The 18,817-nt window shown below is 38.2% G+C and overlaps 1 protein-coding gene across 1 annotated transcript; it reads right to left on the reverse strand.

Moving 5' to 3' along the window:
* Positions 1 to 66: 66 nt before the first annotated feature.
* On the reverse strand, positions 67 to 18,672 carry LOC130171935 (T-cell surface glycoprotein CD4-like). The gene is made up of 11 exons (XM_056380286.1): positions 18,609 to 18,672; positions 8,651 to 8,772; positions 4,504 to 4,577; positions 4,261 to 4,413; positions 4,011 to 4,151; positions 3,378 to 3,608; positions 2,900 to 3,283; positions 1,078 to 1,335; positions 829 to 929; positions 669 to 712; positions 67 to 455 (listed from the first exon to the last, which is right to left on the reverse strand). Exons 3-11 carry the CDS (start codon positions 4,562 to 4,564, stop codon positions 425 to 427), a joined length of 1,404 nt encoding a protein of 467 aa, XP_056236261.1. The 5' UTR covers positions 4,565 to 4,577; positions 8,651 to 8,772; positions 18,609 to 18,672; the 3' UTR covers positions 67 to 424.
* Positions 18,673 to 18,817: the final 145 nt, after the last annotated feature.

Raw genomic sequence — 18,817 nt, forward strand, 5'->3', positions numbered from 1 at the left:
GTAACCAAGCCTTTCAGTGCAGTAGTATGGAGCATCATGAAAACAAATATACATGACGTGGCAATTAGTCCTCAAAAACCTGAATCTAACAGTGTGAATGAAATCAACTATAACATAAACAGTTAGAGGCAGTAATAATCACAAACAATGATATCATTGAATGAACAATAAAGCAATTCTGTGACACAAAAAAATCCCTTACATTACGAATATAAAACTCAAACTGGCTGATATATACAAGAGTAAAAGAGTCTTATCTGACATTTCAACAGTGACTGAACTTTGTTTTAAACTTCCAGACCTTCATCTAACACTGCCAACAAAGGGTTCACAGTCTTCGCAGATGTGACAGAAAAATCCATCTTATCTGGACATAAATTCAGTTGGTTGCTGCGTCCTCTTGAAAATGTCTTTCTGGGAGATATTATGTCCTGTAGAAACCTTTGGGCTTGGGGCTGAAACAGAAAGTCACAGGTTTCTCTTTGAGTTGTGGAGAGAGACACGGGGCTACCAAAAACAAAAATGTAGATGTTTATTTTATTAATATGTGTAGTCTACATAAAAAGCCTTATGGATAAAAGTGTTATACAGATTTCAGCGCTGATGAGTGAGAGTGTAAATGTGTGTTTGCAGCCACATCATCAGTTCAGGAAATGGTTAGTACGTACTTCTTGCATTGGCAGAGTCGATGCCTGAGGTGTCGCATCTTCCGCTAATGTCAGCCACAAAGAGAAACAAACATAGAGAGATAGAGAGTTAACTTTTAATGCCGCACTAATGCTTCAGTGTCGTCTCACAGAAAGAAATATAGGGATGGTTTAACTGTACTTTTCTGCGTCGGCAGAGGATGAAAACGAGGATGACGATGAGGATGACGATGGCTGCAGCACTGCATATGATCACCAGCATCCACACACTCAGTCTGTGTTCTGCATACAACGGGGAAAGACAGTCATCAAACAGTGTACAGTACAGAGAACGCATCATGTAAAACCGAGTTTCTGTCGTAAAAAGATTGTAGCCACAAGGTCATGCCCAAGTCATATTTCCTGCTCTCCTCTCACTTCCTGTGCTCACCGATCTTCAGCGTTATCACAGCTGACGTAAGCTGATTTTTGCCCTGCAACAGCGAACACTCCCACTTTCCTCCATCTCCTGTGCCCACTTCCGGGATGATGACATCGGCGGGATGATGTTCAGATTTCAGAGCCGGCAGGGACGATCCTGGAGGTGGGGACCACTTCACGTGAAGGCCAGAGGGCAGCGGGTGGCCAAGGCTGCAAGACAAGTTGAGCGGCTGGCCAGAAACTAAGTCTGTTTGTGGGGAGGAAATGACTGGAGACAGAACAAAGGAAGGAAAGAAAGAAAGAAAGAAAGAACAAGGAAATGAAAAACATATTTATTGAAATAAATAGAAAATTGAGAAAAGCTGTTGTTTTTTGAAGCTGTCGTCTTCTTCTACATTTACTGTTTGAATCGGACTGAGCCTTTGGCCTCTGTGGCTGCAGTGTGATAAACCTGCAGGTTATTCTTACTAACGTTAAAAATAATAGCAATAGCCATAAATAACAGCATCAGTATCACAACCACACAGCACATAACATTAACAACTTAATAAAACAATTATTAATGGGATCATAGTGGTACAGTATTAGTCAGTTATGATATATAGAATACAGTCCTAAAAAAAATTTGAGCTGAAAAACACAAAACAAATCTGCAATTATTTTGATTATTGATCAGTCAACCAAGTTATTTTTAAAAACAAAAATGTCAAACTTTCTCTGGATTCAAACCCCCAAATGTCAATGCTTGCTAGTCTTTTTAGACTTCACTGTTAGTAAACTGAATATCTTTGGACACTGCAGTGCACTCCTCATTATCTCCCAACATTTATGGACAAAAAGAATCATCGATAAGTTCAGAGAATAGCTCGCAGATTTATCGATAATGAAAGCAATCATTAACTACCTAAAAAAGTTATACAGACATAATGCACCTTATCCTCCAGAGCCTGCAGCTAGGTGACCATGTCATATGATTCTTTGCATTTTTAACATCGATCTACAAAATAACACTGAGTAAACATATAACAACTATATGTAACTTTATACTTTTACCTACCAATCAGTAACTTATAACCGGTCTAAAGCTGTGGTATAACACTTGTTTCTCTGTGGTTTGAACTAGCCAGCGTGGACACAATAAACAAACTAACTAACCAACTAACTTAAATAAGAATTCACTGACAGAACTGTATTTCATAAATCGACAGTCTTTCAATTGCACACCGTATTGAATTTGGTTTGGTTTTGGCAAAGTTGAAGAGAGACCACAAAAATTGCAGTTGGATTCCAATGGGATCAAGTACAGGGTCCAAAAACAAATCAGGAGGCTCATTTATGCTAGATATACCAGCGCCTTAAATTAATCCATCAGATCAGTGTTCCTGGTTAAATAAAACTTCAGATGAAGATAAGAAATCTTAGATTTATATTATAAATGCTCAGAACACAGAGTCCAATTAAAATTCATTGTGTTATCACACTCCTATGGCAGTGGGGGAGCTCGTTATACCCTATTAAAGCAAGTGGAGCTCGACAAGTGTATTAGCCACTGAATTAGACACATGTCACACCAGGGACATTTTCAGATAAAGTCGCAGCAGAGAGATGAAAACACTTGTATTGGTACAAGAGAGCAGAAGCAGAGAGGTGGCAAACAAACAACTGTCTCCAACTTGTTATGAATAACAATTAGTAAGAAGCAAAGAAACTGGACATCAAAAAGATAAATGAGGACACTGTGATAACTAAAGAACAAGTCAAAAGAATTGCACAAGACAGATGTGAGTGTAACACAGAGCCGAACTTGTACCACACAATTTGTTTTGACTTACTTTGCAACACCTCTACACGCACGGCCCTGTTCAGAATGGCACCGCTTTTAAATTTCATGTTGCACACATAGTTTCCCCTGTCTTCTTCTCTGCCTTGCTTTCTGCTCAAAGACAGATCTCCATTTTTTAAGTTTTGTACAGGTCTCAGTTCTCTGTGTTGGCCCGTGTTTTTCCACAGCGAATCATTCAGATTGAGGAAGTAGAGCTTCTGTGTATCTTTAGAAACTAGACCTGAGGATGGATCAGGTGAGAATTGCCAGTAAATTTCCTGGACGTCCCGAGCTTTGACATGTTCCCAGGAGACGTGAGGAGCAAAGGAACAGGGGATGTTGAGAGTCTTTGATTTCGATGTATACTTAGGATCTGAAGGAGCCGGGGATAAGTCTAAATAAGGAAGAAAACAGAAACAATGGTATCTTCAGGATGAGGGTACACTACTGTAAAACAGTTGCATACTTGTGCATAAACAGTAACTCACCCACAACCGTAACAGAAACTTTGGTCTCTTTTTTGTTTTTGCCATCTGTTACAACACAGGTCCACTTGCCAGTGTCTTGGCTTGTGACTCTCTTGTTGACTAGGCTATTTTCTTTTTTGTCTTGGGGATTCAGCCAGTGTACCTGAGGCTTCTTGTTACCCCGAGTGTTTACGCTGCAGGACAGAGTCAGACTTTCCCCAGGCAGCAGAGGAGAGCGTGGAGTCATACTCACTAGCACAGAGAGGGTAAAGGAAACAGAATGGAATTTAAGAAAATTATTTGGTTGTATATTTCAATCAAGTAAACATAGTTTAAGAAATATTGCTGCATTTCGGTAAAAAACTTCCCCAGATGTCAAGCTTTTAGAAAGTAAGAAAACAGCCTAGATTTTTTTTTTTAAAGCTCGATTACCATGTTTTATGAGTTTGTCTATTGGGTTTTTAAAAAGCCAAACGGTTTTTAAGTTAAACCCACAGCCCTTTGGTCAAAACACACGCTAGATTTGATCAAAACACATCTGCCTCTTCAGTATTCCTAAAATACATAAAGTATAAAAGCCTGTTTAAATAAAAATGTATCAGGGTGAATGTGACATGACTGAACTGAAACATTTCACCTTGTTTTTACTCTTACCGCTGAGTTGGAGTATTTTGATGGAAGTGAGACGTGGCCCAGAAGGCATTTGACAAAAAAATTTCCCAAAGTTTGCTTCTTGGATGTTTGTGATGACCAGTGAGTCACCAGAGAAGGACAACTTATTGCTCCAGGCTTCATCTGCAAGGCAAGAATTGATTGTTCGTGTCAAAAGTAACTTTATTTTCAATGTAGAGACCTGTTTCAGCGAGTGATATCATATCTGTCAATAGCTCAATGCACTGTTCACCTGTAATGAAATGTTTTCCGCCTAAGTCATTGATCCAGGCAAGGTCTTTGATAACTGTATCATCAATCTTCCAGTACAAATATCTATATGAATCTGCCTGACACTTGAGGGTAACAGTATCTCCCACCTGAGCATATACCACCTCCTCAGCACCTAAGAGAGTGAGAGAAGGATGTCATTTGTTGATGTGCAAAACAAAATGTCCGGCCATGAATTTAAATAACTGTAATCAGCGCATCTTACCTGAGGTACCCGAGATTAGCACAGCGATGAGAATGAGTACTGATTGAATTAGGTTCTTCATCTCAGTCACAAGTCTGAAAAACAATTATTTTAGAAAAAGAGAGGTAGCATATTTATATAAATTCTTTATCATAATCATACTAAACTCTATGTGTATGTCACCTTTCATACATATGATGCAGTTAAATGTGCTTTATGTGAAAGTTACATTACAAAAATGTGATAAAACTAAGATGTTAAAATAGATTCTAAAAGAAACAGGGAGCCAGTGTAAAGATTTTAAAATGGGGATGATCTGCTCCCTTTTACTTGTTTTTGTTTAGACTCTGGCAGCTGCATTTCCTGCCAGCTTGAATGTGTTCACTGATTTCTTTGGTAATACAGCAATATTCAAGACAAGAGAAGACCAAAGCGTAAATCAATTTCTTTGCATCGGAAAAGTACAAGATATGGTCTGAGGTTTGTGATACTTCCATGGTGGAAAATGTGGTCATACAGTCACTGAGCTTTCTACATGACAATGACACTTAAGCTTTTCACCTCTGACTGAACCAATTTAGTTTTAAGTAGCTTTAGGGGCATTTAAAAGTATTTTTCTGATGTAACCCCAATAATTATGATTTCTGGTCAATTTGTTTTCAAATAGTTGTTAGTGATCCAAGTTGTAATACTCTTGAAACAGTTTGTTAAAAAGTATAATAATGAGGTCATTGGGCATGAACATAAATACAATTGCGTGTCATCTGCCTAGCAATAAATTTCACACCATGATTGTATACCTTTTGCCCGGCTCGGAGCACGTACAGTGGGAAAAGGAGTGGACCACACACGGAGCCCTGTGGCAAAAATTATTCATAATAGATGGATCAAGATTGTTTTTCTTAAGAAGAGATCTGACTAACGCAGTCTTAATGTACATGCCATTATTTTCACGTTCATTAGGTACGTCTACACAGTCTGATGCGAACTGATTCAAAGACCCTGAAATAACTTTGTGAAGCTTAAAAGCTTAATTGTTGTTAGTTCTGTTAATGTACTAGAGGTCTTTTTTTCTTTTCTTTTTTTTATTTGAGAGCCTAGTTGGGTTGGTGATGCCGTACTTGACTGCATTATAGTACACTGTTTCTAATTTTTGACCACTACCTCCACAAACACGAGGGCGGCAGAAATGTATGGTTGTGTATGTGTGATCAATCTAGTGCGAAACAGCTTCTACAAGAGAGAAAGAAAGGATTTATTGCAGGGCTGTTGGTTAGCAAAAGATTATACTGGTCTACCTAATAAATTAGTAACTGAGTGTATAGAGTGAAAAAGTCAAATTTAGCATCATAGACATCAATTTGAACACTTTATTTAATATTTTACTGATGCATTTAGAAAAACAGCAATTTGAAAAGCAGCATTTCAGTAAATAAACCTTGTAGACACATCCTTATTTTATCATATCTTTTTGTATGTTTATACAATTTAGCTGCAAAACTGTAAAACCACTCGACAGGAAGCAAAGAGGGGTCTGTGGTGGTCTCAGATTTAGACAGATTTTGGAAGATAAAAGTGGAAGAGTTCAGAGAGCTGAGAGTAGGCGGCCTGTGGTGGGCTTTGGATGAAAAGAAACAGACAAATGTTGAAGGGGAAGAGACACAGAGCGTACGCTGGGTTGTGGTGGGCCTTGATTTAGTTAAGGTGCAGATTCTTATCCCAGTCGTCCCCCTCCCCTGCTCCCCCTCTGCCTCTCACACCTCCTCTCTTCCTCCCCTGTTCCACGAAAGACGGATCTCTGCACGCTTAAAAAGACGAAAAAACAGCGACCACAGCACCGGCAGCACACCTAGACTGTGGTTTAAGGTAGATGTCTCTCTTTTTCTCTCCCTGTATCACACCCTTATCTCTCTGCCCCCCCCCCTTTCTCTGATGTATACAGTATGTCATGATTGTGCACAAAAAATCTTTTCAAAGACTTTTGATGCTGCTTTTATACTGAGTCGATCCTTTAAAAGAAAAGATAAAGGCGTTTTCTTTTTTCAAAATTAAAATAAAAATGTAACTTAAGGTGAAATTATATCTTTACACTGTTTATACCAATGGGGGTTGTTTCATTTTGAAACAGTTGAAATAAAAGATGAAATTAAATTTTACTTAAAAGTTGATGCAGAACACGGCTTGTTAACGCTGCATTAAGATTCAATGCAATATAATGTATAAGTAGTGAAGAGACGCAAAGAGCGCTGGCTTCTCTCTGGTTAAGGAGCATTTGTACTGGTCTTAATTAAAATTACAAGAACTAACAAAGCAATATATAAACTGATCAAAACAGAAAAATAAGACGTTTGAGTCTTTTGAGTATTTTTTCCTATTACAACAACACTTTGCAACCACGTGTATCCATGAAGGCTCATTGTCCAAGATTCTGACAAATATTTTTGTAATAAAAAAATTGCCAAAGTTGGGGTACGGCATCGACCATGAATGCAGTGTCCTTGGTTCGTGTCCGCCCGTGGGCACCTTTGTTGTGCGTCACTCCCCATCTGTCTCTCTCCTCCCTAATGTCCTGTCATCTCCCTACTGTCAGCAAAATGCATAAAATGTCAACTAAATATATTTGTTGGCAAATCTCTCTGTTTCACCAATAGAGGAGAAATCTGTTCAGAAACGATACGTCATGTGAAAATGTGTTAAAGCCATCAATATAAAAGTAACAGGATAAATGTTTCAAAATTAATACGGTCACAAAGTAATTTTTATTGTAGTGTATTATACTAACATTAAACATAACACATTGATAAAATTCTGCTCATAGCTTTAAAACGCTATGATCATCTGTCTGAGGCCTCACACTTAAAACAGTTCAGGCTGATATGTAGGATACAGAAAAAAAACCCATAAAAAACAAAACCTTTTTGGTTCACTACATAACTCATAGTAGGGCCTCAAGAAAAGCAACATTAAACATTAAAACCTGTGGTGATGTGTGTCAAGGGGAAAGGTCTCAAAGTAAATGGTTTATGTATCTTTCGAACAGGACTGTAAACACATGAATATGAGATGCATTTCAACCCATGAGATGGGATTTGACAGAAAATAAATGATGTTGCATTATTTACTTTAACTGAGATCAGAGTTTGTAAGAAAAGAAATAAGAGTGGAGACCGGCAACAGAGTGAAACTGGCGATAAACAGACGTTCAAAGTCATCGCACCTGTGGAGCTTTAACCCAGAAACTGAGTAAGACGATAATATCTGCAGTCAGGATGGAGCTTCAACAACAAGCAGAGACGGAGGGGGGAGGGGAGGCTCAGGGCCAAACACAGTGGAGAGGTGAAGGAGGGGAGGAGAGCGAGCAGAAAAAGAAAAAGGACACCACATGATAGGATTATAGTGCAATTTGACTGAAGTGTGTGTGTGTGGTTTTCACTATTTAAAGTCCTGCTGAATTTAACATCTTCTTAATTTTTAAAATTCACTCCCAAATAAATTACACGGTAATATATAGTTTACGTGTGTTTAACAAACCAGAATAAGAGAAATGAGTTGTTCATCGTTCCCACAAATCTACGTTGAAGAATCAGCGGCTGCACAAACGTTAATTATATCTCTGCTTGTATCTCATTTCATTTTGTTCAAATTGTCATATTGTATTTAAAGGTCCATGTAAAATAGATGTCCTCTTTTATTATGAAAATATAAATGAAGGTTGGAATTTGTAAATTGTGTTTAGCAGCAGTCCTTTAAGTATCGGTCAGCTGCCCAGTGCTGAAATACTTAAGACTTTCACCAAAGCGTAAAGCAAGAAAGAAGAAACAGAACAAATGCAATTAGACATTTGAAAATGATTTAGTATGTAATGACATTTTTATAAGAATCCATTTTTATGATGATGTTTTTTAATGTTTAATATTTTAGCACTCTGTCAGTTTTATTCAAAGGATCGGTGTGTGCTGTTGATTCATACATCTTGTAGCTGTATATATAAAACTCACGATGACATTTCGGCTCTACTGGGCCTGCTGAGGTCACACAGGTTTATGATTCAAAATCAGTATCAGGCAGGAGAAAAACGTTTGACTCTGATATTTGGTGTAAATGTTTTTATATTGTGAAGTTTATGTATATTTAGCTAAAATTAAAAAAAGAAATGCTGTATACTTACAACTCTCATTAAGTGCTGAAATGTCCCACTGTGTTCAGTGATGTGGAGTCAGGAGGAAATGTCGAATATTTATCAAACGAGCCTTTTTAAGCGCCGTTGCACCTCCCTCGCCCCCGATTGGTCTGGAAAAAAAACACAGAGTTGTTGATCAAACCCGAAGTCAGAATAATGACCTTTGATTGGATGTCACAGAGGAAGAGGGCAAGATCTCCTTACCAAACTTTTCTTTACTATCTTAAAACCGTTTATCACTTAATGTGCTGTTTAGGATAAAAATGTGTATGCTGCGTTATAATATTAGATGAAACAGAAACAAAACCCATCGGTTGGGCAGCGTAATGGTGCCATAATTTAATCAGTGAACTAAAATGCATTTTTGATCGTCTATGTCCACTTTTACTTTTTAATCTCTCCAACAGATACAAATAAACAACAACCTTAATTGGATAAAACGGTTATTTGAGCTGCGGCCTGATAACATATGTCAGAAAATCTGAGAAAAGTCTAACTGGACTCATTATGTATCTTTAGCACGTCGGCTCGGTCGGCTTACGTCTTAATTTATTAGAATTGCTCAGTTGATTTTTTCCCTTGATCATATAATTGTACCGATTTAGATACGTAATTAGTGTATCAAAACCCAAGGCATGAACTGCTGGACCCATTTTCACAAAAGCAGCTGATAAATGGAAATTAAAAACGGAACATATCCGAAAAAGTAAGACCCAGATTAAGTTGTTAATGCGGTAGGGGAAAAAGAAATCGTTTTGGAGAAACTGTCTTGCTGGGATCATGTGAGTTTAATATTTATATATGGTGAAATAAATATATCAGGACACTTCAAATCTAAAAGATACAACCATCGACACATTTCATCTTGTCTCTCTGCACGATCACCTCCTCACATTTCCATGACCGGTCCCTGCGTACGTCCTTACACATGCACCTACTATCATCATAGACTTTGTTTCCTTCAGCAAAATCTTCTTTGCTCATGTCAACAACAACTTTTCTGTCTCTAACATGTTCAGATGTCTTCTAGGAGACAAGCAAACGCTGCTGTGTGAACTGTGGGAGCTGCGCACATTGGTGCACGTTTTCGTCTTGAAGTTAACAACAAGATAAATGAATATCAACGTTGTATAAAGTCTGCAGGGGAAATTTCTGACTTGAAAGATGAAATTGTCCGACAGTAACAATTTTTCTTTTCAAAAGTTGTCAATCTCATGCTCTGTGCGTTTAAATACTGAAAACAACTAAGAAACATTCATCAGACAAAGATGTCTACAATATCTCTTTTAAATTACCCCTTGAGCAACTTCAAAGTTAAATCATCTATTGTTTAATAACCTGACAAACATAATCAGTAGCTGCTTGTTACAGCGCACTTGTATTGAGTGAGAAGTTTAAATTAAAAACACTGGGTTTGGGCCGCATCAAACTTTATATGCTTCATTTATGACACTTTTCCTTGGAATTCAGAAACCTGTGTTCGAATCTGTGGTGGCAAAAAGGATTTGACTAGATTTGAAAATAAACCTCTGTGGGTTTCATCAAATTCTGGTCTGAGCGAGTTTGTCGCAGATAAACCCGCCAAACGGTCTGCGCAGGTGGAAGACTTTATTAATTTCACTCAGTGATATTTTAAATCTAATTTCTTGTTTTCTGATAAATTAGTATTCAGTGATCGTACGCAAACTGATCAGATTTAACCAAGCGAACGGGGCAATTTAACAAACAAACTTGTAAAAGGAAAATTTATGAGTGGAGGTTTCACCTCTGAGACGGGCAACATTTATTAGCAAATAAAACACTAACTAAACGCTGCACTGCATTAAACTGCCTCATAAGATATCTATTCATCTGACCCTACTCCATGCATTTATCAAAAATTAACAGCTGTGTTTTATGTCTTTCCATAATGACATTTATCTTTTGCAGCACTTCACAGTCCAGTTAAGTTCACGGGCCTAAAGTGCTGTTCCAGGTAAAATCAGGGTTTCCTTCCTCATTTCATTGAGTGTTTTGGTGAAATTAAATTGTCAGTCACTCGGTGTACAATTCAAATTACACACTGCATAACATAGTAATTTTCTTATTATGTACTGAGTACATGTACACCTGCGCGGGAGCCAAACATCTGCTTGTGTTTATCTGGGCTCCTAACCTGCTGTAGAGTCTCGCCTGCACTCAATACAGCAGCAATATGACATCTGTGGATCTCTGTCTGTGGATCTCTATCTGCTCTTACTCTTATCTGGGTTTGACTTCAACAGCTTATTGTTATCCTCACTGTAAGTAACACACACCACTGCAGGGATTGTTACTGTTACAATATCAACTATACGACTGTGCTGATGTGGCATCAGTACGGGAGTTAAACACTGAGAGGAAAAATCCTCCTAATAAACACTGACACATTTCAAACCAGTCTGTGAAAAGGTAAAGGAAGATAAATGAAACCTGATTGGCAGCCACAGTCGGCATGTTAATTTTGTTTGTTTCTTTTCACCTTAACTTGACGAACCAGTTAAAAAATCTGTTCATTAAAATTCAAAATGATGAAAGAAAATTTGCCAAATAAGACATGTTTTTGTAGAAGTGCAGCCCCTCGCAAGTAAAGAGAATAAAGTATTTAAAACGCTGATGAATTGAGGGTGTGTAGTTTCATTTGAGATTTTTTTTCTTGTGCCATGTTGAAACATTAATCTTTATGCATCAAAACAAAACAGAAATTCTTCATCCAGGGATGAGGTGATCTGTCTGAGGACAGCTTGCCCCCATGCTAACTAATGGCAGCTACAGGGATCAGTTAAGGGACTAGAACTGTAGAAGCACGTTGCCGAGGTGGTTTAGCGACATGAACCACAACAAGGACAAAACAAACATCTCACACACTTCTCATGTTTCTCTCTGAGGTTTCTCTGCCTGCCTCTGTACTGCCTTCATGAAGAGTTCACACCTGCTTCTGTTCCCTCTGAGCTCAAAATGAAACAGGCTTTTTGTTTGCTCCTTACGAAAAAAAAACGTTCACGTTATGGCGACTACTCTGTAACATCGATTTCTAGGAGTCTTTGGGTAAATGAATATTTTCTGATTTTCTTCCCTCAGTGTTTTCTCGCTGTGATTTTGGTGGAAAACACCTGAAAGTGAGGACTCCCTCATTAGTCACACACCTAACGAAGGCGTTTGTCCCACATCTTGTCATTTCTGAAAGAGAAAAAGACAAAGTGTGGGCCACAAGCAAGAATGAAGGGTGATTCACTTTTTTCGCATGCAGCTCTTGTCTCCTCATCCCCCATTCTCTCCTACAGAGGGTTTCCCTCACTGTGCAACCTCTGCTTTCTCTTCTGCTTTATAACAACTTCGAGTTAGAGCACAGTGTGAGATTCAAGCGAAGGCATGTAGACAAAAACACTACAAGATGTGTGAGGCCCCGCGAAGATGGGAAGAGACCGAGTTTGTGCTGACTGTTTTAGTGTCTGTGTCTGCTCTGTTTTTCAGAAATAAACAAAATGTCAGTGGAAAAGAGGTTGAGAATCAGAAACAAGTGACATTCTGCTCAATGACTGAAAACATTTAGATTCTTACGCCATGCGGGGAACTTCATTCAAGCTTCTTTGAAGCCTCAGAGTTGTGAAACAGTAGATGAGGACAGAAAAGTTTGCTTTCTTTTCTTGTTTCTCCCACTCACCTCTTCACCTCCATCTTCTGTACACATCAATGGTTTGTAAGTTATTTAGTTATTTACTGTCACCATACTGTTTGTGGGCTGCTGTATTATCATTTCGTCAGAATGGAAAAATAGATTCTTCTTATTTTGTTACAGCGAGTGTAGAAGAACCGTCATACAGAATATGAATCATGTTGTTTGAATAGATGAATAGTAATATCAAGTCATGTTTGTGCAGTGTTGCTGAGAATGCAGTCTGATATGTGTGAGTTATTTTTAGTTTTTCTGAGGAAAACTGCATCATGGTTCATTGAGAGACTCGCAGGCACACTGTCAGTGTAAAGTTGTGATTAGGTTTAAGCTAATGAGTTTAATGGTGACGTTGGTTTACCATGGAAAAACTGCTGTACAGTTCCACAGCGCCTACATACATGAATATGAAGCATTTACTGTTTGTGTAGCTGAAGTTACTGCTACATTCCTGTAAGTAATAAAGATAAATTATTCATGTTATTGTCAAAAATAGACTAGTCAGCAAAATGACAAAACCCCCCCCAAAAAACAGCTACAGGCTCTCTCTCAAAACAAGCTTCCCCGCAGTCCTGAACGCTACTGTAATATTCAGCTTTCAATGTTGTAGCATCTATAAACGTCTTTACTCTTGCACCACAGTAGCACATTCACTTCCAGTGCTACTAGAACTTGCATTAAATAAAAATGCATTTCGACAGAAAGTACATTCCCACTTACTTCACAGAACGTTTAGAAAAAACTGGGTAACCTAAGAAGTTTGAAAACCACTATTCTTCTGTTTGACTACGCTCTGGAAAGCATTCAAATTTAATTTGCTGCTTCAATCAAGCAGCTACAATATTCATAGATTTGCTATTTGATTAAATGAAAGGATGGGTTCACATTTTTACATCTGTCTCAAAACAACACTCACATGCCCGTACATTCGTTTCTATTCCCCTAAGAAACCTACATCAATGTCAGACCCTGTTCATGTTGCAAAGCAAACGCTAACCGTCACACAGAACTACAAACATCGTGCAGGATTCCTCAATTCACATCTTACTTATCAAAACCACATTGAAAATGTAACAAACAAGCTCAACCAGAAATTGGATGTTCTTAATAAGATCAGTCCATATCTCACTGCTTCATGCAGTCATTCTTTCAACAATGTCCTATTGTCTTGTCTTTGAACCAATAGCGAGACTATTCAACAGAGCTTATAAGAACCATGGCAACATTTCCCAAAGGACTCACCGCCATACGGCAGTTTTCACTGTCTGACGCCCTGGCTTTTCAGAACTTTACAAATAATATATAATATATAATATCAAATTTTACTTTCAGAGCCAAAACAATTCCAACTCCACCTCAACTCTTACTGCGCTTCCAAGACAGGAACGCATCACTCGATAAATTCCACATGCACTTGTTCCAGTGCGGGCCAACAAGGACAACTATGACCACAGATCATATTTGTTTACACATATTAAAACCTGGAATGAGATTCCATATTATATTAGAGCAACAACCTCTATAACACATTTCAAACAGGGAAGTAAAAACACCACCTGATAGAAGGACACACGTGCAACCACTGTTTCAACTGTTGGTTCTGTGGATTATTTCTGGGTTTTTTGTTGTATAGAACAGGAACCTGCTGTAAATCACTTCCTAAGAACTAATAATAATAATAAGACCTAATGTAAGAGACCGAGGGTGGGGGGCATTCACCTTGGTCAGAACTTGTTATGTGTAAAAATGCATTATAAGTTAGACTGAAGCGAATCTGAGGCTTCAGCAGTTGGAGTTTGTCAATTCAAGTGGCTTTTTAGTGCAGAATTCATCCCCTCTGTTCCTACTCATCTCCTGCAGCTCAGTAGACAAAAAATGGGAACCTGTACTAAAAACAAGAAGTAGAATAATTAAATCTGGTGACATCTTATTTTTGCTTCAAATAAACTTTAGAATATATTTTCACACAGAACAAAGACCGGTGATTTTGTCTCCCTACATTAGAAATAAATTAGAAGGGTATTTCTTCACAGCCAGTATGGACAGCAGGAACACTTACAGCGAAGTTAAACTGTTTTTCACTGTACATATTTGCACAAGTATTGTATTATGGTCGGGTTGAAAAAATGTGAACCTAAGCTTTAAACTGGACTTTATTGTCAGATTTCTCATGAAACTGTCGCGCATCGTATCACAAATGGGAGACACAGACTAACGCAGCTGCAGTGTATTTAATTTCATAGCTCGATGTTTAGCGTCTGACTTAAACACCGACTCCACTGATCAGAATCTGCACCGAAATGAAGTGAAACCTGCGTGGAAGTGAAGCTACACATGAGGGGAGTTTACAGAATGGGAAATCACCTATCAGATCATTTTAATTTGAAGGATTGTGGAAAGACAAAATCTATAAAATGTATAACAATGGTTCAGTTTGCACCTGCAGTCGGAGCACAGATGACTGTTTGGAGCTCTGTTAGTTGAAAACTCACTCATCGACATGCTGTTTGTTGCACCTCTTTTGCAGCCAACAAATGCTGCTGGCTGGCATACGACGTATTATGACACCAATTTGTTCCAGGTGTCTCCAAGGTTCAGTTAAACTAAGGTTTTTGTTTGCAATAAAACTCTAACCTGAATTTGGTTTCCATGTTTTGCAGTGATGGAATGAAAACCCAAGTGGAAATACAAGAGGGAGGGACATACACTGGTTCAGAAATTTCAGTTTCATTTTGAATGACTGTGTGTATGTCAAACAATGAAAAAGAGTACTGAGTAATAAGCCATGAAAAGGGAATCCTATTCTCTCATATGAAAACACCCCCAGTGCAACATAGTCGTTATATTTTCATAACAGAGTGAGGGAAGCACAGCTTGGCAATCACCTACAGAGAAGAAGAAAAAAAATACACATCTAAATGTGAATGTTGGCAGAAACAGTGACTTGATGCTCGCCACTAAAGTCACACTAACTGACTTTTATTCCTTACCATGATGTACTACAATAGCAGTAAAACAGTGGCACTTTATTTTGGCACTTTATTCCAACACACTGGGTTTGAATAAAACAATGACTGAGCCAAAAGTGGTGACATCGAGTTTTATGGGGTGTTAATGGATGAATAATGTAGGAATCATGGCTCGTATTTGTACGGAGTCCTCTCATTTTTAGGACAATGACAATGCAGCAGGACAATTATCCTAAACATACACAAAAGGCAAACAAGGCGTTTTTATGGCCAAACATGGGAATGTTATTTACCAGCCAAGTCAGTCATCCCAGACTGAAGGCAAAAAGCCCAAAACAAGCAAGACAAGAACATTGTTGTAATATGGTTCTAGAGAGCATCACCAAATGAGAACTGCCTGCTGATATCTGCGGATCACACACTTTAGCCGTGCACCAGAAACATCGAAGGGGATCCGTTTAAGAAAATAAAACAAAAATTATTGTAACTTGTCTAATAGGTAGTCCTCTAAAATTGTGGGACTGTATATTAAAAAAACTATTAATATTACAAATTAATGAAGAGCGTCAACATTTGAACCTCATCGTCTCCTCATTCTTTTATTGCTAAAGTATGGCGCTAACACACCACAAAATGTGTCGCTGTCTTACTACATATGAACCACACCGTAATTGTAAGGCCCCAGAATTAATTTAGTTCATCAGAGAGCTTAAAGATTTATTTATTTACTTATTAATTTTTTTACAAACTGATACAAATTTAAATGTACAGGAAATAAAATGTCAGTAATAACAGCACAATAGGCTTCAAAGGTGCCTTCTTCCAAACTGATTAGCGTTCAGGCTAGATCTGGAACTGAATACAGCATGAAGAGACACAAAGAGGTGAGCTGGCCACCCATGGTGAAAAACGTTAAAGCACCTGTGTGGAAAAAGTGTCAGGTACACTTTGCTTTTTACTATATTATACTGGCAGGCGTCAAACTGTGCCGACAACTTGTACAGCAGGAGTATATGAAGGCCCTACTTCAGCAACAGTTAGATCAACAATGTGGAATAATGAACAATGTTTGAGTTGTTATTATTTCAGTATTCCCTATATTCATAGTGCCCAAGTAAAATACCAGATCATGTGTCACTGGTTGGTGACTGTTAGCCTGATATGTTCAGAGACAACACACTTTTAGTTCATCTCAAGATGGACAAAAGCATTGGGACTGAATTATTAGCAATGTTTATATTACTATATTACATGGTTGTATTGTGTACAGTTGATTTTAAAATACAACTCAGAATACTTAATTCTTCATTTGGTTGATATCAGACAAAGCAGAGAGACAAGACAGGGTTTGGTTATATGTTTCAGATGAAACGATGAAATTATCGAAGAGCCATTTTTGACATATGACAGAAGGAGCAGTTCAGGTGTAAATAATAAAACCAGTGCCGGTTGAATTCCATGTAGCTGCTTCAGTGTCAGGGTCCTGGGGTTGTGCACGCTGGCCCGCTCTCACACTGTCATGAATTGCTGGGAGCCTTGAACGTAACGGAGCCATCATTCGTAACGACTGCGCTATACTTATCATGACAAGTTCAAATGTCTGCTGCGAAAAGAGCTGTTAGATAACTTTGTTCATTCCCACAGGTAAAACTAGTCTGAATGCTCCTGCACATGTTACAGGGTCGACGTGGCTCTGCATTTGTTTTAAAGCTTTGGCTTTTCTTCATCTTACTGAAGTGGCAGACTGCGTGAAAACACAGTTACACTTTACCTTACACTTCTTAAAAACACCTGCATTAAGTTCCTACTGTCTAGAAATCGATGCCTGTGCGTCCTGTTAAATTTTTGAGTTATGTTACGTTTATATGCGCTGCAGATAATGCACATGTATATATGTTATGGCACAGTATATTCCACATTTCTTAAGCAACGATGCACATTAAAAGCCATTTGTTCAGTCGACCCGCTGCTGATATACTCAACAGATGATAGGCGACCATGAAGCTGTAAACGGTCACTTCTGTCATAGTTTAGGTCTCATTCATTTTCACAGACACTATCGGTGTCCCAAAATACACAGACATAACAAGTCATCATCGTTGTTCTCTTCAAGGCTGCTTCATAAAGCCACTATGTCAAAATTTTAAAATTCAAATGATAACTCTGTGCGCCTCAGAATAATATTTTTATACAACAAAATACTATTTGTATAATATCTCATAAACGACATATCGTAAAATATGATGTGTTATTCCCCAATAGAAAGACTTTGTATGTCAGAAACCAATATTTTCAAGTGCCTCTGAACAAGAGTGAATTATTCTAATTATTCTTTTTTAATTACTGGTCTTTGAAAGCTGCAACAATCATTTGTCATATGAGGCAGTCTGCAGGCCACAAAGCTGTACCCCTTAGCAACAGCTGACATCAACACTTAACAGGAGCAACATAAAGAACATAAACGTTTACGTCCTCCTGGGTTTAATTCTTTTTATATTTCCAGAGATTTGTTGCGTAGGAATTAGCTTGTATGCTACTTCAATAGATTAGCAGAAACCTATCAACGTCAACGATTGCAAAATCAGCACAAAATTGCTGTCGTTATTGCATAAGTTTTGATCTTTAAACTTTAACAGACAGCGGAGCAGAAAATTCTATTTTAGGCATTTCTGGTTCGATATTTTGAAATCTCTGTTCAGGTTGTCATCAGGAGCAGCACGATCAGTTAAGTCTGAAACAAGTCCCATAGAGGTTCAAATCAAGACCCATACATTTGGTCAATTAGTGATAAAACTAGAACTAGTGATAAAACAATGAAAAAATCATTCAGTATCACTGAATTTGATCCAGTTTGTGTGTAATTTCCAGCTGAATATCAGACTCACACTCAGTAATAACAATGTCAATACTCTGGCTCATCGTTTCTTGTAACTATTTGATCATTTGTTTTAGTTTTGTAGGAAAAATACAACCAACACAGGCGATATACAATCAAAGTCAAGACAAAATCAATTGGTGTGTGTAACGAGACAAAGACTTCTTAAAAATGTGGCCTCGAACGAGACCAGGTTTGAGAGCTACAGCCTTGCCCCTCTCTTTCTGTCTACGAGAGTGGATCTCCGGCAGCGTCTCGGAGATGTGTCAGTATTTGTAGCAAACATTTTTGCCCTGGAACACAGACATATTGATATCCTGACTTATGTATCTTCTCTCTGTTAGAGATCCATTAAATCAGCTTCTACCAAGAAGAACAGTGAGTATAGAGAGTATGTTTAAGAGTACTCACATGTGATGTGCTCAGTACAGCGATGAGTTCAGCTCTGACATTTGGTCGACTGTATGCACTGCAGGTGTCTCTTTCATACTCACAACCACACACACACACATACACACACACACACACACACACACGCACACACACAGGAAGGATTACCATAGAGACCATACAAGAGTTTTGTAGAGCAGGTTTATGTTACAAAATATGAGAGTTTATCA

This window comes from Seriola aureovittata, chromosome 7 (assembly GCF_021018895.1).
Source record: "Seriola aureovittata isolate HTS-2021-v1 ecotype China chromosome 7, ASM2101889v1, whole genome shotgun sequence".
NCBI classification, from domain to species: Eukaryota; Metazoa; Chordata; class Actinopteri; order Carangiformes; family Carangidae; genus Seriola; species Seriola aureovittata.